The following is a 23,468-nucleotide window of genomic DNA, read 5'->3' as shown; positions in this document are numbered from 1 at the left end:
AAATTCAAGCAAACACTTTTAAAACGATTTGCTTCTTGAGAACTGCAGAACTACTGACAATAATTTTACACAAACAGTTCAACTAATTATTTTTATTTCAATTCTGAATGACAGTAATAAGTAAATAATTAAAAAATAAAGAAGTGGTGCCTCAACTTTACAAAGTGTTCAGAATGATTTATTTTTTTTTTATTTGGAATGCAGTTTTCTACTGTTATTGAGTGACTGGATACACGAATTTTCACCTAGACACACAGAACTACAGAATCTGAAAATATGTTTGAACAAACACCAAACTGCATTGGTATGTGAAAACTGGGCATAAGTGGCAGTTTCTGCCTCTTTATAACCCTTTTGTCTCGTAAATCCAAATACTTAAATTTCAAGCTTAAGTGTTGTATATTGAAAAGCAAATGAAACGATAGCGAGCTTGAAATCTTTCAAAGCATAGTACAGGGTAGAAATAAGATTACCAACTGACCGGTATTTTGCCGACAGGGCAGAAAATAATGTTGCTATTCTAAATAACAGAGCCTATTCTGAAGGCCGATGATTGATATGGTACAGACTCCTTTCCAGCACACAATTTAAGTTTCAAGCAACTAATAATACCATTTTTGGCACCTTGTACCTAACTACCCAAAAGAAGGCACAAGCCCATACTCTACATTTTAAAGATTCGATTCTTTTTCTAATTTTATTTAAAAAATATATCCTTTAATCTTTTTGCTAATTTAAATCTACTTACTTGCAATATTCAATTTTTTTTTTTTTTTTTTTTTTTTTTTTTTTTTTTTTTTTTTTTTTTTGTAAATTAGCATTTCTAGAAAGCATTAAATAGATAACTTCCAACTGATCATAAAGCATTCAGAAACAACTAAATACGGAAACTTCCAGAAAAGCTGAGAGATGTAAAAATCAGATTAACAATATTTCCCACCACATTATGTAAATTTAATACTGACACGATAAATGCTTTACGACTGCTTTTCCATCCTTACGAACAGTGTTAAATTCTGATCACGTTGCATGTATTAAAGTTCGTCATAGAAAATAAATGATAAGGTAGTACAAACACTTTATTTACTATTTCTGGCATTTGTAGTCTGTTCATCTATCTGTCCTGGATAACTGATGTAAAAGTTACCTGATCTGAATGAAACTTAGTATGTACCTTCCTCCAACTTTCGGAAACAACCCTCCTGTTTGGAGTTGAAATCCATCAAAATTGAAGTGTAAAATGGAGCAACATCCACTACAAGTTGCAAGTTTGCTCATATACCGGGGTAGCTACAAAAATTACGCAAAAGAGATCCCTAACTTTTCCCGGAATATTTTTTTTCAGAATATGTTCCCTGATATGTAATTAGTCACACAGACTTTACCATCTGGATGGAAGAGGAAGATAACAATGATACTATACATAAGTAATATACAGGGTGTTTCAGAACAACACCGACAACGTTTGGGAGGTGATTTCTGACACCAAAATATGACAAAAAGTATAGACCAACCTGGGAGCACAAATGCTTCCTTTTCAAGTTATAACCTGCCGAAAACACGAGAAAATGTACTTTAAAGATCAATAGCTCCAATATTATGGGACTTACCGTGGTCGGGTCAAGACCACTTAGGAACTAATATGTGCGCTATCCAAATATCCATGTTTCAGAATCTGGAGGTACTTCCGCAACAGTTTTTGTAGAGGTAGTCGGTGAATACTTTAAATTATATGCCCGTAGCCAAACTACCTATATAAAAATTGTTGCGTGAGTATGTTAGGATTATGAAACATGTACTTTTGGACAGCGCACATATTAGTTCTTAAGTGAAGTCTAGACCCAACTACGGTAGGTCCCATACTTTTGGAGCTATGGACCTTTAAATTTCATCTTGTCGGCAGCCTGTGTCAGGAATCAGCTCCCAAATATTGTCGATATAGTTTTGAAACACCCTGTATTTTTCCTAATTAACTAGAATAATATGAAAACAGATTCAACGTACTTTATTGTGAAATTACGAGAAACTTATTTAATAAAAATTCCTGCACAAAGAAATAAATTAAACATCTTCCTTGGAACTTCAATCTGAATTATTATACTTCTCGTTTTCATGGACTAGAGTTAATACGCTTATCAACAAGCATTCGTGTAGTGTGGTTCAAAAAGCGCTTCATACTAAAATTATTGTTGCAAGCTCGAAAGAAAAATACAATCTAAATTGAGAGAATATTAACAACCATGTCTCGTTTAATACACAATAACACACTGAGCAAGGCTATGAGATAATATGTAAAAAACAGTATCACGTAACAGTTTCAACACAATAACTGTGTCTTCATCAGACTTCCACTCCTTCTCAAGAGAGGGAGTGGAAGTCTGATGAAGACACAGTTATTGTGTTGAAACTGTTACGTTATACTGTTTTTTACATATTATCTCATAGCCTTGCTCAGTGTGTTATTGTGTATTAGTACAAAATGGAAACAAGGCCTGATAGAATAGTTATGTCTCGTTTGTGGGGTTCTTTACGTAACTTGCTATAATATGTTTCGTATGCACCTTACATAGATGCAACGTTTAGTTCTTGAACTTCATACGATATGCTGCCTTTTATGAACACTAGTTTTTATGCCTATCATAGGCGGAAAAAGGCCGAATTTTACCAACCTCCTTCCTGTACACCTTCATGCAACCTTGACGAAAATCCAAAATGCCCACATCTGTTATTGGTAGATATTTCATAAAAGCAGAACGTGTAGTAAAACCGATGTCAACTTTTGCACACGAAAAAGATTTTATTCATTTTCCACACCAATTCATATACATGAACTGGGGGGAACTAAAAGCTTCTGGTGTTACAAACTTTTCCATCATTTTTTTTTTCGTCACAGCCTATAATAAATAAAAATAAAAATAAAATAACTTGAAACGATCTGATAGGTCAAGGAGCTGAGAACTTTCTTAGCCTTCCCGACTACTTGGATATAGAACACAGAATATGGATAAATGTCAATGGCTCACTGAACATCGCCATTTTCAAGTCAATTTCACTGGAAACTATTTGAACTCTTGTACCACAAACACTTCGTAAACTGCTGCATCATTTCTAACATCACAATCATTTTAAAATGAGAATAAACAATATATATATATATATATATATATATATATATATATATATATATATATATATATATATATATATATAGGGTGTTTCAAAACAACACCGACAACGTTCAGGAGGTGATTCCTGACACCAAGATAAGACAAAGTGTATAGACGAACCTGGGTGCACAAATGCTTCCTTTCGGAGTTACAGGTTGCCGAAAACAGGAAAGAAATGAACTTTAAAGGTCTATCGTTTCAAAACTATGAGACCTACGTGGTCGGGTCGAGACTTCACTTAAGAACTAATATGTGCCCTGTCCAAAAATCCATGTTTAAGAATCCTAAGGTGCTCACGCAACAATTTTTATAGAGGGAGTTCGGCTACGGGCATATAATTTGAAGTTCTCACCTACTACTTTTATAAAATTATTGCGGAAGTAACACAGGGTTCTGAAACGTGGATATTTGGATAGGGCACATATTAGTTTCTAAGTGAAGTCTTGATCCGACTACTAAAGGTCCCATAGTATCGGAGCTATGGACCTTTAAAGTTCATTTTTTCAAGGTTTCGGCAGCCTATAACTCCGAAAGGAAGCATTTGTGCACCCAGGTTGGTCTATACATTTTGTCTTATCTTGGTGTCAGGAATCACCTCTCGAACGTTGTCGGTATTGTTTTGAAACACCCTATATATATATATATATATATATATATATATATATATATATATATAATAGTGTTTATTCTCATTTTCAAATTATTGTGATGTTACAAATGATGCAGCAGTTTACGAAGTGTTTGTGGTACATGAGTTCAAATAGTTTCCAGTGAAGTTGACTTGAAAATGGCGATGTTCAGTGAGCCATTGACATTTATCCATATTCTGTGTTCTATATTCTAGCTGGTAAAGTTGCACATCAGCATATGCATTAAGTCCCAATACTCAGTGAATAACCGGACTAATTTCATCTTGATCCTTAAATACAATACGTCTACAGATACCAAAGTGTATTTTCTAGTTTGTGCTTATAATGCAATATTTATTAGTTGTTATACATTTATGATGATTTACTAATGATAATGCTTTCCCGCACAAACTAGAACACTTTGGTATCTGTAGACGTATTGTATTTAAGGATCAAGATGAAATTAGTCCGGTTATTCACTGAGTATTGACTTAATGCATATGCGGATGTGCAACTTTACCAGCTATTTTCGTAAATCCATTCGGTATTCAAAAACTATATTATTTGTGTGATAACCCCCTCCCCCTTCACTTAACGCAGGACAAGAGACTGCGGTAAAAAAAAAAAATAAATAAAAAAGTCGGAACGAAAACGAAAAGAAAAACTGAATTCTGCGTGCATCGAAAATGAATTTACCAATCCATTGTTGATTGAAATGCATTTTCTGGATGAGTCCCCAATATTATACTGACTGCACAAGCGAAAAACAAAAGATAGTGGGCACAGCTACAGAACGTATGTTACACATCTCTAGTAGAAAAAACAGATGAATTTCTAAGTTTGAAGTTACCAATTAAAAATGAAGCACTCAACCATGTCTGAAATCACCTCAAGATTTTCATTACTAAATGTTTTTAAAATCTCATTCTTAGCAAATCGAAATTCCCCAACTGCTAAGAGTTCCCTGATTTCTCAAATTCCCTGACAGTTCCAGTATTCCAGGTTTGTCACTACCCTGACATACGTAATTTTTTTAAAAGTATAAAACTACAGAACTGCTCATACTGAGCATTATAGAGGCAAATGACACTCCCTCTCACTAATTTTAACCTCAAACTATCCGAGTAAGCCTGTAACCTCCAACAAAACACACATTCTATTTATTATATGAGAGTATTTTCACGAAATTTTCACGGAACTTTTTATTTACAGTCGGGAGAAGGGGAAAGTTCACATATTCACTATTAATCAATTTCAGCTCCAAGTAGCAGGAACACAGTTAGGAATCCTCACAGAAAAATGATGAACTTATCACATCAAAATCTAATGTTTTTTTTTCTTTCTTTCTTAACGGAAAATATCGTGGAACATGCTTTATAAAGTGAGCGGAGGGGTAAAATTGTTATTTTATTTTGATCGACTTCAACTCCAAGCGTTGAGGACTGTGTAAAAGCGTCAATAAACATATACTCCATATTGTGTCAAAATGGAACAATTTTTATGTAAATTATCGTTCAACATTTTTTTTTAAACTAAGAGAAGAGGGATGGGAAATGTAATTTCATTCTCGTTTGATTTTACAACCAATGAGTGAGAATGTTCATAAATGTAAGAAATTTGAGCTATATTGCATCAAATTATATATATATTTTGACGAAAGAGTGTGGCCAACAAAACATTAGCCTGAAGCCCCAATTTCATGTCCCCATGAATTTGCCCGAACATGATTGCAATCGATAGCTTCCGATGGGTAGAACACGCCTGTGAAGGAAGCAGAGTGGTCAGATGTACCGTTCCTGAGATATCGCGTTCCAAAGGTGTGGGATGCCATGAGATGATGCCAGTATCAAGGCGGAGCTGCGAGATCGAATCTTCATGCCCCGAGAGTATTTGTATAAAGTGTGAAGCTAACACGTTATAGTGGTCACAAACATAACTCCGTTTCGTACTAAACTCGTCGATGAAGCTCGTTGTTTGTATCTTTTCTTTTCTCAACTGACTGTATTCGTGTTTGGTGCTTCTAGTTGCTGCAAAAGAAAACTATTACACTGCACTCATTTTCACTGCTTTATTGCGGTTATTTGAGAACTATCCCTTTGGGGATCCGGGTTTTTTGGGGTATTTTTTAGACTTTCAGTCAAGCAGCTACTGCATCGTCACTATTTATCCTAGGATCATGGTTCATACCTCATTCTCTTTAGAATGGAGCTGTCTTTCAAATGGTATCACTGGCATGCCCATATCATATACCAGGAGAGGGAAAAGTGATGTCAAAGGGAAAATTTCGGAGAATTTTTTTTTCAAACTTTGGGCCCCTCTGGAGCGTCCCTGTTTGAACGTAGAGATCTCAAAAAATCTGATAAATAGTACTTGGTAGACTGAATGTGTGTGCCAAATTTCAAGTTTATATCTTGAATAGTAAGGGCGGGAGAAATTTTATCAAGAATCCCCACAATGCCCCAAATTACCGCAAAACACCATGATCTCAGGTAAAAAATTTCCTGGGACATTCCTAATTACCCTAGGATTATAATCCGCCCGTCATTCTCTTCAGAATAGAACGATCTTTCAGACGGTATGACTCACGTGTCTCCATCATGTATCTAGGGCGAGAAAATCCCAAAGAAAGGGATTTTTTGGTCTAAATATACCTTTTTTCAACTTTTGCCCCCTGGACCCCCCTGTTTTAACGCAGAAATCTGAAAAAAAATCTGGTAAATACTACTCGGTGGACTGAATGTTTGTGCAAAATTTCAATCTTTTACGTGCAAAAATAAGCCCGCCAAAAAGTAATGAACATAGGCTTAAGAGAAAATATATATTTTAAAATTATGACGTCATCACCTCCTATGTCCGGACACAGGAAGGTGTGAATCCATACGTAAGGTCTTCTACAATGCCTCTGGACTTGAAAAACAAAAAAACCCAGACAAAAAAGCTCAAATAGAAGAGTTATAACGCAATGTACCATGAAACATCCGTATGGTACAAATTGTATTTAAATATCATAGGATCCCCAAAGGGCTATGCCGGCCGATTGCATTGGATGCAAAACGCGAAAACGGAAGGACTCGAGTAAGTTTTATTCGGCGTCACTATTTAGTGATTCGATTCAGTATCTGAAAATGAAGTGCGAGCTGGTGACACCTTTGAAACACGATATCTCAAAACGGTGCATTTGACCTCTCTGGTTCCTTCACAGACGTGTTCTACGCTTCGGAAGCTATCGATTGCAATTATGTTCGGGCAAATTCATGGGGAGATGAAATTGGGGCTAAACTTGGCCGCACTCCTTATTGTGAAACATTTCTTCCTTAATTAAGGGGTTCGTAAATTAATTATTTTCTTCTTGGTAGACTTTAACCCCAAGTTATAGGGATTATCGGAATGTCTTCAAGGAACTATACACTATGTTTTGTCAACCATCGAATAAGTGTTACGTATTTTGTCCTGCACAACTGTTTTACATGTATGTATTCAAACTTTCAATATGGGGCGGATTTGACCCCCTTCATCACCTTATTCTTAATGGATTGCAACCTCAAACAACAAAATTATTTCCGAAGGTGAGGGGAGGTATATACTAAAGTCTTGCTAAAATCGGGATAGTTATCGTGGAGTAAACACGTGGACACACACAAACGTCGTTCAAGTGGGATGGTAGACACCTGTTTTAAAAATTATTTGAATTTGATAGAGCACAATGTAGATTTTCTTTAGCGTACTTTGATAATCTCCATTGATTGCGGTTGAAATCGGTTAAGGATTAGCAGTCAAAAGGGGTTAAGTACAAACATAATTTATTTAAATACTAGCAGATTCCCCGTTTTTCACACAGGAAGAATGTGTTTCATTTTGGACATAAAGGGCAATGGGGGCTGAATCTGGGTTTAAAAGGTACCAGGAGTGTCACTGTTCGTCCCAGTGATCCCAAAAATTACGAATTCGACTCTAATATCGCTTATTTTCTTTAATATTTATATGTCTCCAAAACAATTTTAGCGAATATGGGATATATTTTTATGAGGCTACCAAATTAACTCCTCTGCTTGGGTTTAAAATCAGTAAAGACCGCGGCAATGAATTTACCGAATACCCGGGATTTAGAATTTAGAAAACATGTTTCCTGTGAGTTTCGTAAATTTTTTTATAAGATTCTGATAGAATATGGTAATTTTTACTGAGCGAATTTACTCTTTCTCCCCTCTTTTTAAAACAGGTATCAAGAAAAGAAAAAAAAAGTTTAAATATTATCTGATTTCTATGGGGAAGGCGATAAAACTTCCAATAATAATAATGAAAACTCTTGCTTATTTACATAATATTTAGCAGCACGAGTTCTAGAAGGCTAAATCGTACAAAAGTAACATTTTATTTCTAACAGAAATGTCTCAGGAAACTACCCAATCATACGAAATAAGTAATACTGAGAATGTACACTTACTTTTCATACAAGTAATACACTTACTTTTAGTCCGAGTCTGAGTCTTCCTCCACCTCCACTGGCACCTGTACATAATAACGAATTTCATTCTCCCAAGACATACGATCACTATTGTCGATAGTGGGATCACTAATCTCTTGTAAGGCGGGTTGCCACTTCTGAAAATACATACAGGTTTGAGTGTAAGTGTCAATAAAAACAAACCAATGATCATGAAGTCATTTACAAGTAAATTGTCCTTCATTTGATGTTCAATATTTCTATCCAAGAATCACCGCTTGAACAGTATTATTATTATTATTATTATTATTATTATTATTATTATTATTTGATCACGCTGAATGAACTGACTCAGAACTTTGTACATAACTTAGAAACCAGAAGCCTCCATATCATAACACAGTAGAGTCCCGATTATCCGAGCTAATGTGGACCGGATCTTACTCGGATAAGTAAAAATTCGGTTAATACGGAAGGATACGTAGACATCTTTGTACAGTATTTATTATTGTTGTACATTGATTATTTCTCTATTAGATTATATATCATTACTGTCTTTATTAATTTCATTGGGCATACAGTACAGTACATACGTACAAAAGAAATTAGCCATAATGCAAGTAAAGAAAGTGTAGGTTCGATATTGATATGTATTGTACAAAAGTAAAATAGAAATAAGGTACTGTTATGCATACACATATGAATATTTTTAAAAAGTCTAAATATCTACTGCTTGATTACAAGCTGCCTCGTTTTTTGGCCGCTATATTGCGCAGACGTCGCAACATAATGTCAGCTGGTGTTGTTGGGTGGAGGGAATCTTATCTTTACAACAACTTTGTTTCTTTCTTTGTAGCTGAAACAAAGGCTTGCAGACTTCTTACCGTCGTAACCAGACTAGTTTTTACTTTTTTTTTTTTTTGTTTGTTTGGATTAAGCTCGGATAATACGGAACGTCGGATAATCGGGGCTCCACTGTATTTCTAATGGTTATACAGGAGGTGAAGGTGTACCACTACCCAAAGTTTTGATTGAGATGAGTTCAGTTTACCCTCTCTCTTTTTTTCTCTTTCTTTCTTCGAAAACATGACCCAAAAGTTGACGGCCCATAACTCAGGAAACAAAAAACTGCACAACATAATATTTTAGATACTTGTATTGCAGGTCTAGATGTGCAAAATTTGATCCACATTGGAAGAGTTCGGTGTATGTTTTTTTAGCGTTTTAAAATATGATCCAAAACTTGGTGGCCTTCAAAAACAAAAACCCTGGACGTTACATACGGGGATAATCCCAAAAGTGAGTTTATCCTATCTTTTAAAAATTCAAAGTAAAGTTTATTTTCAATAATGTCTTCATCATTTTAAAGCTTATACACTTAGCTATTTTTCTGCATAATAAGACACTTCGATCTAAGCATTTCTGTAGGCGCTGTGGCAGTTTTTGTGTGCTCATGTCACACCTCCTCGCCAGCAAGTATTTGAGTAAGCGTTGAGCCTCATGTTTTACTTTGTCATCTTACTGAAGCGCGTTCCGGCCAAATGTTCTATCAGCTTAGGAAACATGTGTTAAAGCACTGGTTTGCTCAACCTTCGCGACTGTCTCGTACGAAACTGACAGTCTCCTGCTCCTTTGTTCGTTGTGAATTTCAGTACGACCTCTGCAAACTTTTTATACCAACTACGGACGTTTTTGACATCCATACACAACTCGCCATAAGATTCCTTCAATCGGTTTAACACTGTTTGCGTTCAAAAACTGAGTAACTGCGCGAACTTCGCAGTTGGCGCTAGCTCCATTGCAAACGGCAGCCAAGCCAAGACGGAGTGTCCCAGCAGGGTGTACGCAAGTAAACACGAAAGTGTTGCCAACAGCGGAACGAACATATCCCTGTGTCCCCAGTGCTTAAGAGACCTTACTTTTGGGATTACCCTTATATCCCACGCGCTTGTATAGCAGATCTACGTCTATCAAATGCCAAGTTCGGTCCATAATGAATGAGTTCGATTGATGATTTTTTTCTCAAAGATATGACGCGAAATTTGATGGTCCATAATTCGGAAACACTACATTAGGTTCCGTAAAACGCGTTGAGCATTTGAAGATTAAAATGGAGAACATATTTATTGTGATTTGAAAAGAACATTACGAAAATATATACACACACATCAATTTGTTGAATATCCTGCATTTTTTCCCGCAACACCATAATCCTGTCGCTATAGAACTTCTGTGGTTTCTAAAGAAAGAAAGAAAAAAAAGTGACCCTTGATTTTCAGAGAGTTCTTTCGAACTGCAGGGACTGTAACAAATGATAATCTGATGGTGTCAAGTCCGGGCTATCTGTGGATGCGTTAAAACCTCCCAGCCAAGTTCTTACAACTTCTGACAGGTCGTTCAAGACGGTGCTCAGTTCTAACTGTTTTGTTTGAATTGCTAGGTGCAGTCCCGCTAATTACTGACAGTACAGTCCAAGTGTATCGTTCTGTTCGGCAGCAGTAGCTCCTGATGCACGATACCTTATCAATCACACCAAACCTGCAGTATAACCTTCCTCGGCGTCGTTGTGAGTTTGGAACAGACTGTGGAGCTGCTTCTTACTTTGACCACGAACTTCTACGCACATTGTTATCATAGGATATCAATTTTCCATCACTTCTGATGAACCGCTTCACAAATGCTTCGAGTTTGTTACGTTTCATTAAAGATTCGCAGACAGAAATCGCGAAAAAAATAAATAAAAAACAAATGAAATGAAATCTTTAAGTTTTACATCCCACGATTATGCCGGCTAGGGTAAAGGAGACGGTGATGATAAGAAACAAAGGAAATGGTGGAATGAAGAAAGTGGGAGGAAACAAGAGAACCACGGGAAAACCCACGCACATGGTGTTTGTGTACCACAAAGTTTACTTAGCTGGGATCAAACCAAGGACCCCATGCACCAGAGGCGAACGCTCTACCATCGAGGCACCGCAGAAATATAGGCAATACATGTTTTTCAGTCAAATCATGTCACATCCAAGTGTCGATGTTTTTTCTACCGATCTCTTTTAAAATAATTTAATACTGTTCGGTGATGGATGGCCAGGTCATTGATAATATTATGACTGCTTACAAGGCGGTTTTGTTCGACTTTTATAAGAATATCATGAATTTTTGATGTGATTGGTCGCCCACTGCACGAAGCAGTTTGCACATCGTAATTTTAAGAATAAACTTTGATAACTTATCTTGTCCATAAACAGCACATTTTTTTTTTCACGGGTCTGCGCAGCACTTGCGCCTTTATCGAAACAAAATTGTAAACCATAGTGCATTTTGGTGGAATGTTCACTCATCACGGCGGAATACTTTACGTGTAACTAAAAGATTTACAACATTTCTTGCACATCTACTGTCAGCTCTGAAATGACGTTAGGCCTGACCCTTTGCGACTCATAAATCTGAGATTTGCGACACTAACGCCATCTCATGGGTAAAAGGCTCATTGCCCTACATCAATCAACATTAAAACCGGAAATGGTAGATTTCTCACACTTTCGGTTTCAATAGATGGTAGGATGCTACGTATTCTTAGAACGCTAAGTCCATCCCACAAAATCATTTCTTGCTATGTCTTATCATTTTTGCTTCAGGTAGAAACCTGAAGTTGCAGTGGATTTGTATCACTTTCTGTCTTGGTAGAAAAATAAGGATGGATATGAAATGTCTTCTTCGAACGCTTAATGAACTGCAAGAAACCGCTTCTCACTATCTATTACCAGTTTTTTTCTATAGTGATCAACGTAAAAATCGGAAGGGCTTCATTTCTACCACTTCCGGTTTCAATAACACCTCCATTAACTAAGTTCTAAGACCAGAACTGCATTAGTGTTATGTAGTTAAACAATCAGGAAAAAAGAAAATTGCAAGTAACATATATTATATATATATATATATATATATATATATAGTGCGCACGACGTGTATATTCAAAGCCATAAAGCTGCGCACAATTAAAAAAAAAAGAGGAGAGAGATTAACATAGAGTGAAAAAGTGAATGACTGGACCAGAACTGGAACCCGGGACCTCCGGCATACCGTGCCGATGCGTTAACCAGTATGTTACCCACTCCGCTTCCCAGAGCAGCCACACATTCTCCCACTTTCTGAGTCTTTGCTCTCCACTCAGACCACATGGCTGGTACCACAGCCTAGCTGCTGTGCTTGGACAATTCACTGTCCATATATTCAGAACACCTTTCGACGTTCGTAATTTCATATTAATTACCTGCCTACTCTTTCACTACGAGTTACAGTAAGTCTCAGACGTCAGCATTAGTCGAGGAAGAAAACCACTCGGAATCTCCACGTCAGGGTACTACGACTTTAGACTTTGACTAAGAAGAACACAGTTTATCCAACTTGGATACAAACTGAATACTACTGACATGTGCTATCTACAGAGCACCTATCATACGACAATCTGAGGATTCAAGGTATGTCCGTTACGTATTGTTTGTCAATGTCTAGTCATGATACGGTACTTGGATCATTTCCACGATGTTACGCAATTTTATTTAACTGTTTAAAAAAGGAAAGTCAACATCTCTACAAAATTAGTTCTAATGGGAAAATGAATAAACTTGCTAAATTGTGTTTTCTGGAACAATGTAGACCTATTAAAAATCAAAAGTACATCACAGTTGTGTTGGAAGTGAACAGTTTTGAGTTGTCTGTGGAAATTATAGTGAATTAACTATTGGTGAATTTATGAGTTATGTGCAGGGATGTACTTTTCTTTATTTCTAATGAAAATGGAAATCTTACTCATTGGAATATTTGAAGTACCTTATCTAATGGATAAGTATGTATTTAGTTTAAACTAATGGTTTGGTTAAAACAAATGGTAATATATACAACAGTAGTAATATATGCATACTCAAAAGGTGCCACAAAATTACTTTCTTTATGCGGAGTTTTGAATTTACAATTATTACATAAATCTTCATTTTCGTTATCCTTGTTAAACGCAGTGGTGCTATTCTGCCGGCTCCCACCACTTCGGCAGAACCAGTTGTTAAAATATTTTGAGTTCGCAGAACCGTTTGTTATACCCAGTCATAAACTCGAACACTCAGCTGTAAGGAGGAGATTGCTGAATACAAATTTTTCGCAACCGAAAACAACTGACTTATTTAAATAACCATATTTTGCTCTGCACATGCCAGAATATTAATAGTGGTGCAGGGGAACGTTAAATTTTATTTTAAGGTCTTTGCTTTTAGAAATTCGTATAGCTGTTGGGTTTAACATATGATTTCCCAGTACAAGGTATAAGGGTATTTGTTCCTTAATTCCAAATGCTCAGATAGTATGAATGAGAGCCATAAGTGAAGTTGTGAACGTTATTTATATTGTAAACACACACACACACCATTATGAACAATTGTCGATCCATTGCTGGATGAAGGCTGGTACTTTTTGACAACAATCTATCTTGAACAATTTATTTCAAATATATTCGCAGTGCCACATAACTTGATCACACCACCCTGTATTCGGATGCTATGTAGGTCGCTATTTGTCACTTGTGGTATCTAGTAAAAGCTTTGGGTTTGTCTACCTTGTATGGTTTGTTTCCTAAGAGAATTATATATATCTACCTAATCTATTTGGTCTAGGAATTAATTCGTGCGGTTGGTACGCACACATTGAAGCTGTAGTACAAACACAAAATACATAAATACCTTAAGAAAAATATTGTCCATCGCTAGCCACCACTTTCGCCCATCTGTCAGGCAATGTACGGATTCCGTGGCGAAAGAAGTCCTCATCCTTGGAAGCGATCCAGTCAGAGACCCATGTTTCGATATCTTCTGAAGAAGTAAACCGCTGTCCAATCAAATCGTTGTTCATGCAATCGAACAAGTAGTAGTCCGAAGGAGCAACGTCTGGTGAATACGGCGGGTGGGGTAAAACTTCCCATCCGACATTTTCTAAATAGGTTTTGACCGGTTTTGCGACATGTGGGTGAGCGTTATCATGTTGAACAATAAGTTTATCATGTCTGTTCTCCCATTCTGGTCGTGTTCTGGCCAGAGCTTGCTTCAAACGCATTAATTGTCGTCGATAACGTTCTCCATTCATAGTTTCACCCGGTTGCAGCAGCTCATAGTACACCACACCTTTCATATCCCACCATATGCACAGCATAACCTTTGCACAGTGAATATCTCGTTTTGGTTGTGATGGACCTGGTTCACCTGGTTTCACCCAGGCCTTTTTTCGTTTAGGGTTCTCGTAATGGATCCACTTCTCATCACCCGTAATAATTCGATGCAGAAACCCCTTTCTGCTCTGTCGTTGAAGCAGCAATTCGCAAATAGTTTTTCGTCTTTCAACGTCTCTGTCTTTCAATTCATGTGGAACCCAATGTGACATCTTTTGAATCATTCCCATGGCTTTCAAGCGTTTGGAGACTGTTGTTTGATCAACGCCTAATGCTGCTGCAAGTTGTTCCTGCGTTTGACACGAATCCTGCTCGAGCAATGCTGTCAATTCTTCGTCTTGAAATTTTTTTGGCTGTCCAGCTCGCTCTTGGTCTGCCAAGCCGAAATCACCACTTCTAAACCGTGCAAACCACTTCTGACACGTTCTCTCAGCTAGAGCATGGTCATCATACACTTCCACTAAAATACGATGACTTTCAGTCGCACTTTTCTGCATGTTAAAGTAATGCAGCAGGACACCCCGCAAAAACACTTTATCAGGCACAAATTGCGCCATGTTCACTTAACTACAAACTGGTGTTGTTGACGCTTTAATCCACTGCCCTATACTACGAACGATACGCGATGACAGGGGTTTGCAACACATGTGTGGATACACGGAACTGTAGGACGCTCCGTTCGTTGCGCCATCTCTTGTCCACCCGCACGAATTAATTCCTAGACCAAATACTATGCCTTTATGATTTTATTATAAAGGCATGCAACATCATACACGAACGAATGGAAATTACATGCATCATAAATCATTCTTTGAAACACAAAATCTTTTCATTTCACTCTAAACAAAATGTTCATACATGTTGGTGTAAGAACTATTGATGTCTAGATTTCTAAGCAATACTGGTTATTGCTATGATTGAGATACCTCTCGCATACATCCTTAAACAATGTTATTCATAGATAAACTCATAGCATAACATCAAAGTATTAAAAATAATCACATGCTTTAAAAAATTATTACGTTCCCACTGATCATTAACAAATAACGAAGTGCTGAAAGACTTGCGCTATTGTCAAATATACAACGTATATAAGCAAAGGGTTATCAAGAAAAAATAATTTAATTACAGGTACAGTGCGACAAACACAACTGAAACTAAGTTATTTATAACTTGCGCGGTTAATCAAATTAAAATAACTAGCACTGTGAAAGCTTTACTTACTTGATTCCAAAATCCATCTTAGAAACTGAGAAGAGAAACAATTCGAGTTACTATAGTAAGAACATAGTAAGTAGTATATTATGTATGTACAAGGGTTATTATAAATGATTGAAGCGATTTTATAAATTCACTGTAATTGAGATATTGTAACAAAACTCAACAGTAACGTAGGAAAACTTAAAAAGTTTTGTTTGTTGCAGGTGTACTTTAGATTTCTTCCACGAGAGCGCAGCAGTGAGCAGTAATGCAAGATGGGGACAGGTGCCGAGAAAGCATTTCATGTCATGACTCCACGCTCTCCTGACCTAACCCCATGCGTATACCTTTTTTTTTTTTTTTTTTTTTGTACGGGGTTATGTGAAAGATTCAGTGTTCACACCTCCTCTACCAGGAAACCTGCCAGAACTGCGAGCTCACATCAACAATGCTTTTGTACTCATTGATAGGGACATGCTGCGCCGAGTGTGGGAAGAACTTGATTTTCGGCTTAATGTCTGTCGAATCACTAAGGGGCACATATCAAACATTTGTAATTGTTAATAAAAACTGAGTTTTTCTAAGTGTGTGAAAAAATTATTGCAATACATACAGTAATACAGTTATTATAGAGCTGTAAAATCGCTCCAATCATTTATAATAACCTTGTGTATAATATACATACTATATATACAGGGTGTTTCACAACAACATCGACATTTGGGAGGTGATTCCTGACACCAAGATAAGACAAAAAGTATAGACCAACCTGGGTGCACAAATGCTTCCTTTCGGAGTTATAGACTGCCAAAAGCATGAGAAAATGAACTTTAAAGGCCCATAACTCCAAAACTATGGGACTTATCGTAGGCGGATCAATACTTCACTTAGGAACTAATATGTGTGCTATCCAAAAATACATGTTTCACAATCCTAACGTACTCACACAACTATTTTTTTGGAGGAAGTTTGGCTACGGACATAAATTTGAAGTACCCACAAACTACCTCTATAAAAATTGTGTCGGCCTGAAGTACCTTTGGGTTCTGAAACATGGATAATTGTATAGGGCAGATACTAGTTCCTAAGTGGAGTCCTGACCCAACTACGGTAGGTCCCATAGTTTTGGAGCTATGGGTCTATAAAGTTCATTTTTTCATGTTTTCGGCAGCCTATAACTCCGAAAGTAAGCATTTGTGCACCCAGGTTGGTCTATACATTTTGTCTTGTCTTGGTGTCAGGAATCACTTCCGAAACGTTGTCGGTGTTGTTTCGAAACACTCGTATATATATATATATACATACATAGTAATAGATATACTATTCAGTATATACCGTATATGCTCCTGTCATGTCAGCAATTTTTTTTTTTTTCTACAATGGACATTTCCTTTTTGACCAAATATAATTTAAAGACATCATCGTGTAGAACTAATCTTTAATATACCACATACCGAAAATTTCAGAAAAATATTTCTTTGTTACGGAGATACAACGCTTCAAACAATGAAAAAATGAGCTGCTTACGTCACGGCAACAAAAACAGAGGTTTTGGTGTGACGTCACAGATCGGTATCCCTCTGTGAGTCGCATTGGAAGCTTCAGGGAATCTTTTCATATTGCAGTTTCTTACTGTGAACTACAAATAAATTTAGTGAAATAGTGAAAGGGAAAGTGGCAAAATAAGTAATATACTTACAATACAGGGTAGCCTAAAAGTAGATATACAGTACCGTACTGATCAGCTCATTGCATTTTAAATCATTTCTTACTGTTATCCATCAGGTAGACTTAGTTTCTTTTTCTTAATTTGTTTTTACTTATATCTTAAACTCGGAAGAGCTGAAGCAAATAAACCCACAAACAAGAATGTTATACTTCATCAATGCAGGGGTGTATACCTACTTTTGGGCCACCCTGTATATAAAAATAACTTGTTAATAAGACGCGTAATAGTGTCGCCAAAATACGAGTGCTGACTTAACACGTGTCGTTCAAACGAACGCACATTCTTTCGTCACTGATTTTCAATATAATTTGCACTTCGAACCTCCTATATACTACCGGTAATTACCGTACATTGACAATGCATTACACAAGATGTTACAAAAGTGTCAATATTTTGTGAACAGATTCTTTACATCAAAATAAGGGGAAAAAAAGTTCATATGGACTTGTGCTCAGAAGTGGATAGTTTCGGAATTATAGGGGGCCGAAAACGTGAAAGAAGTGAACTTTAAAAGTTCATAGCTCTACTACTATGGGACCTATCGTAGTCGGATCAAGATAACACTGAGGAACTGGTATGTGAACTATCCAAATATCCATGTTTAAGAGTTCTCAGTGCTTGCACACCCATTTTTAGAGAGGTAGGTGGAGAGTAATCAAGTACTCGCAAACAGCCTATCTATAAATGATTGTGCAAGTATCGGAGGTTCTGAAAGATGGATATTTGCATAGTTCACTTACTAGTTTCTCAGTGATGTCGTGACCCAGTACGATCGGTCCCTATAGCAGTGGAACTTTGGACCTTTAAAGTTCATTTTTTCACGTTTTCGGCACCCTATAACTACGAAACTATGCACTTCCGATCGCAGGTCCATATGAACGTTTTTTCTTATTTTGATGTGAAGAATCAAATCCCAAAAAATTGTGACAAGTTTTTGTAACACCTGAATATATAGAGGTGAGAGGCGGGTACACTCGAACTTTCAAATTATTTCTGCTGTCACGAAAAATAAAGAAAGACTATTTATGCCATAACGTTGGCAATACTGCGCTGGTAGTCTGTCATTTAGACACATTGGTTGTACCCGGTGGTCACAGTAAATCTCATAATAGAAAATCTGGGGTCAAAATTAAATATTTGTGAAGAAAATTGTAAGGATTTGCTGGAAACATCGTATACAGATATTGTTTGATACACGTATTTATAAAAGGTAAGTGTATTCCTTTTGTTATTAATTCTTACTGACTTCATTTTGCTGGCGGTACAGGTATTTTTTTTTTTTTTTAACAGTCAACATTTACCATGTGTGTAGCATGTAGGGATAGTTTTGAACAAAACAAGTGGGGTACATTTGAACAGTGTTCTAATGTGCATCTCACAGTATTTTCACTCTCTATATCTTGCAATACCAGATGTTTTGTGTGAAAATGGCTAGATTTTGAACTGCTAACCTATAACCCACATTGTAGATTTTAAACCCCCTTTTTGTGTGTAGGATTATAAGTGAGATAGTAAAATATGAAATATGGAATTTTATTCGCAGAAGACTGACAAGCAACATACATGACTAAATCACAATAAAATCCATCAACTCATCTGATTTGTGAAAATCAACAGCCATATTATCAGTTTAATTGAAATAAGTCATCATCGATGACATCGCAGCTATCCGAGGCGCTGGAACTGGATGCACCATCGTTAGATTGTGGATTAGTTGTGTTTATGTAGCCTGCCATTGCCCGAATTTTCAGTAGTACTTCTTTCGGCAGGTCATAGTTCTTATAAACACTTCTTATTTCTCCGTACATTCACATGAATCATCATGATTGCATTGAGAGTTTTGAAGCTAATTAGATATCCTATTTGTTTCCTTAATAAACAAAAACAATCTTTGTAGCTTGAAGAAACGAACAGCTTACTAAACTTGTATTAGAAAACTTCAATTTTTGTAATGAAATGTGAAAATTTGTAAATCTGGGGGTGGGAAAAGAAGAATGAAAAAAAAAATGTTTGTTGCGTAATAAAATACCCTCTGTCTAGAAAAATCAATTAATACGATGATATATAATGACAAATAGGCTATTTAAAAAAAAAGTTTATTTTGAAAGAAAAAACATTTTTACAATTAATTTAACGGCTAATAAAAAAGGCAAAAATGGCAAAAGAGTTTCAAAAAATAACCTATACTTGAGCCTATACAAGCATTTCGTAAATTTGTATGGCTAAATGCCTCTCCAAATAGGCTAGATTTAACCAAAAATAGGCTAAATTGACATCATTGATAAAAAGTGACAGCTCAATATAGCTAACTCAACAGATCCCCTATTACGCAGGTTCCAAATATGTAAATGTATTATCTATTGAATTTAATCAAATACATTTAATATAAAATTTCGAAAAACATTAATTCTTTTCCAGTTCGTTCTGGCAATGCTCTTGGAGCATTCTCACTTGTTTCTTTGTTGCTTTCTGTTCAAAAATGCCAGCGAAAAGGGCTTTGCTGCGTCTGCGAAAAGGACCTTGTTGTGTCTGCTAGTGAAAAAAAAAAGTGTTTTTTCTTTCACCACCAATTTCTAACTGCGGAATATCAAAAATGCTGTAGGCAAAAGAAGAAAAAGGTAGAAGTTGATTCTTATTAATCTTCTTTTAATCAATATTCCTTACTATTAGAAAGAAGAAACGACATTTTTAGGAACTGTCGATTTTTGTGCAATTAAAGAATAACTTGTGAACTTTTTTTCTTTTTTCGCGAAATATTCTCTCAATTAATTTCAAAGCGGCTGACTAACATATCGAACCCTTGTAAGAAGAAATGAAAGTAGGCTGGAATTATTGCGCTCCAAAAGGTTAATTTTTGGGTCATTTTCGTGGCAATTAAAACGCAATTCTTGTAGCTTTCTTAACTCCACGGGAAGACAAATAATCAATACGTACTCACGCCACACTTAATAGATATACTACATTAAAAGCTCTGGGGTCCCAAAAGAACCCCATGGTAATACACAAGGGTTAAACGCCTTAACAATTTACTCAAAAATCAGAAAACGAAAGCATCATTGAAAGTAACTACGAAAATGTGAATATCGAAGAATACTTACCCTCTGCAGGTTCCCACTTTGTTGGTTAGGGGGTGACAATAAATGTTCAACTTGATCCCGGGCTCTACGCAAAAGAAGGTGTACAGAGGGGATCTTGATGAGCTGTAACATTCAAATGACAAAAAATTCAGAGGGAGTCTCTGGCAAAATTAAAACTAAAGATTCTGATGCAAGAACTACACAAAGTTCACGATACAGTTTTGAGTATTAAAAGATTAAAGTATCATTTATATTTTAACAAATCCAAATACAAAAGTGGTATAACTTTTAACACACAATAATCGAAAACTAATATTCCTCTTTAAGAGTGTGGTTCTAAACTGGCCTATTCTATTAATTTCACTTAGTAAAAGTTTAAACGGAAAAGTCATATGAGGTAGACGATGTAGATAGATAAAAGAGACGAGCATAACTATATGAAAATAAATAGCAAAACTTGTTCAAGACAAGAACTGATGGATCATGTAATTCGCACTCGATTTATTTATGTATCCATATTAGTGGGCATTACCGCTATCTATGGCCTTAAGCCCATCACGTATGACGATGACGTTCCTCGGCGAGCACACTATCCGGGGAAGGGTTGAAAGAAATTAATGGCGAAGGAGGCAATCGGCCTGGTAACTGCATGCCAGTTATCATCCGGCGCATTTACCTGGTGTGAATGAGGAAAATCCAAGAAAACCACACTCAGGATGGCTCGCCTGAAAAAGTTGTTACACCTTTTCGACCGAGTGTACCCACCGGGAATCGAACGCGGGACCACTCGCACCAAAGGCGAAAGCATTACCGATTACGATACGCGAGACCACATAATTCGTATTAGACGAAACTGATAAAACGCACTAAAATACTTTTTATTGACCTTGGTCAAGTTCTTCTTTGAGCAACATCGTAGCAATATAAGCAAAGGAACACTCATGTTAAACGTTAGCTAAAATAAGCTCAGTTGATCCGGGGAACTACACCTTGTCATATTTTTCAACTATCTTGACTACTCAGAGTGATCCTTTCCTATCTTTTAGTATTAGGGATGGGCAAAACAGTTTTTTAAAAATAAAAACTGGAAACCGGTTTCTAGGTAAACCGAAATCCGAAAAACCGACATTTCGTTTTCCTCCAAAATCGGTTCGTTTTTCGCCGAAACAGGTTTCGGTTTTCTCACCAGAGTAGATTTTCGTTGTTCTCCGGATCCGTTTACAACTAAAGCAGTTTTGTTTTTACACATACTGGTTTTTAAACATATCAGTTTCGCTTCCCACCTCCTTTTTATGAGAATTTCCAACGAAACACTATTCTGGTCAGAACTAGAACCAGTTTTGGAAAAACTGAAACCGGTTTCGATGAAAAAGTTAACAGGTTTGGAGAAAGCAGAAACCAGTTTCGGCGAAAAACCAATTTTTGGGGAAAAAAAATCAAAAACTGGTTTCGGTTTTCCTAAAAAACAGAAACCGGAAAACTGTTTTTTGTGCCCACCATTTTGTGTCATTAGTCATATATGAAACACACTAAGAGGCCAACGTGTATGATGACGTCATCATCATTTGAACTAAAGTTCATAAATGTGAAGCTGAAGTTATAGAGGTTTCAAAACTTTCAGTTCTGTAGAGATTGGTAATCGAAATTTCTGAAAGGATTTAATCACAAAGCTGTGTTCTTAAGCAAAACTAGACGGCCCACCATTTACGAACATTTGTTACGCTTGTAAAGATATGTTACTATCACTCTTTCTGACCAATGACAAGATGCGTTGGTCAGGCCCGTATCCACGAGGGGGGGGGGCAAGTGGGGGCCGGGCCCTCCCTTAAAATTTGGCTGGCCCCCATAAAATTTCACGGTAGGCTTGCAAATTAACTATAATATGGTGATAAAGTATAATATAATTGGGTCGGCCCCCTCTAAATTTTTGGGCTGGCTACGGGCCTGGTGCTGGTGAAAAGGTCAGTTCTTTTAACAATATTGTTAAAAGTTATTTATTAGTGTGTTAATTTATTCCAGAACACATTCGAGTTTTGACATGCGACAAACTGTCTTCGACAGGCAAAGAAATATACAGCGGAACAAATGGAAAAATGGAGTCTAAAGTTTACTTTAAAATATAAATAAATAAAAAAAATCTTCATCCACTACGTTCCTTGAGTTTAAAAGGTGATATAGAAAATGTGTTTGTGTACTTTCGAACAGCATTAAAAAAAAAAAAAAAAAAAAAAAAAAAAAAAAAAAAAAAAAAAAAAAAAAAAAAAAAACAGCTCTAGCTGTGGAAATCAAGAAGAAAGTCTCAATGAATACGAATTAATAAGCATCACAAATGGATAAGGCCAGAAGTCAATGGAGACCTTTTGTGGCCATAGAGAAAGAGAGAGAGAGAGAATACATTTAAGCACAACTGCACAACAAACATGAGTGAGTGGTTAGCTTTCACGCTTCTATCGTGAAGTCCGGGATTCAACCCCGCATTCGACTATTTTGACAAAAGTTTTTCTTAATTCTATCTGTGAATGTAGAGATAGTGCGTGTACTGTGAGTCCTGGCCGACTTCCCTTCTAATCGTTTTTAAATCTTTGTTATTACTAATTACCAGCAGTGATGGATTTGCGAAGAGAGTTAGGGTGAGGATGTCTTTCGGATTGAAGCCTCTACCCCGAAATTACGGAATTTCTAAAACAAACTAAATATTAGTTTTGCCTTTCTCATAAACTTCAAGCTGTCCTCAAATAAAAAATTAGGAATTTTTAGAAAAACTAAGCATTAATAAGAAAAGCCCCTCCCAAAATACTTTTCTAAATCCGCCACTGATTATCAGTATAAAATGGTCTTCAAGGTTTTATCTGGAAGATTATAGCTGAATATACAAACGAAACGAAATATTTGTTATGCCTGTTCTCATAAACGTAAGCTCCTCTTAAATAAAAGTTAGGATTTTTTTTAGAAAAACCAAACATTATTCAGAAAAAACCCTCCCAAATATTTTTCTAAGTCCGATACTG

At 36.4% G+C, this 23,468-nt stretch overlaps 1 protein-coding gene across 5 annotated transcripts in view; it reads right to left on the bottom strand.

The window, feature by feature from the left end:
• Positions 1–23,468, bottom strand: part of LOC145674387 (uncharacterized) — an 80,344-nt gene that overhangs the window by 5,215 nt on the left and 51,661 nt on the right. For 3 of the 5 annotated variants that reach the window (XM_081744362.1, XM_081744364.1, XM_081744363.1), the window contains exons 8-9: positions 20,482–20,583; positions 8,265–8,398 (exon numbers count right to left, since the gene is read on the bottom strand). In XM_081744362.1, the coding sequence (XP_081600488.1) occupies positions 8,267–8,398; positions 20,482–20,583 (234 nt within the window). In that variant the 3' untranslated portion in view covers positions 8,265–8,266. Of the gene's footprint in view, positions 1–8,264; positions 8,399–15,678; positions 15,704–20,481; positions 20,584–23,468 lie in introns of all 5 variants that reach the window. The other 2 variants (XM_081744365.1, XM_081744366.1) reach the window with 1 other exon arrangement.

This window comes from Thermobia domestica, chromosome 17 (genome assembly GCF_964235325.1).
Source record: "Thermobia domestica chromosome 17, izTheDome1.hap1.1, whole genome shotgun sequence".
In the NCBI taxonomy this organism is placed as follows: Eukaryota; Metazoa; Arthropoda; class Insecta; order Zygentoma; family Lepismatidae; genus Thermobia; species Thermobia domestica.
Note: the sequence above shows the minus strand (reverse complement) of the source record. Positions and strands in the feature narration are given on the sequence as shown.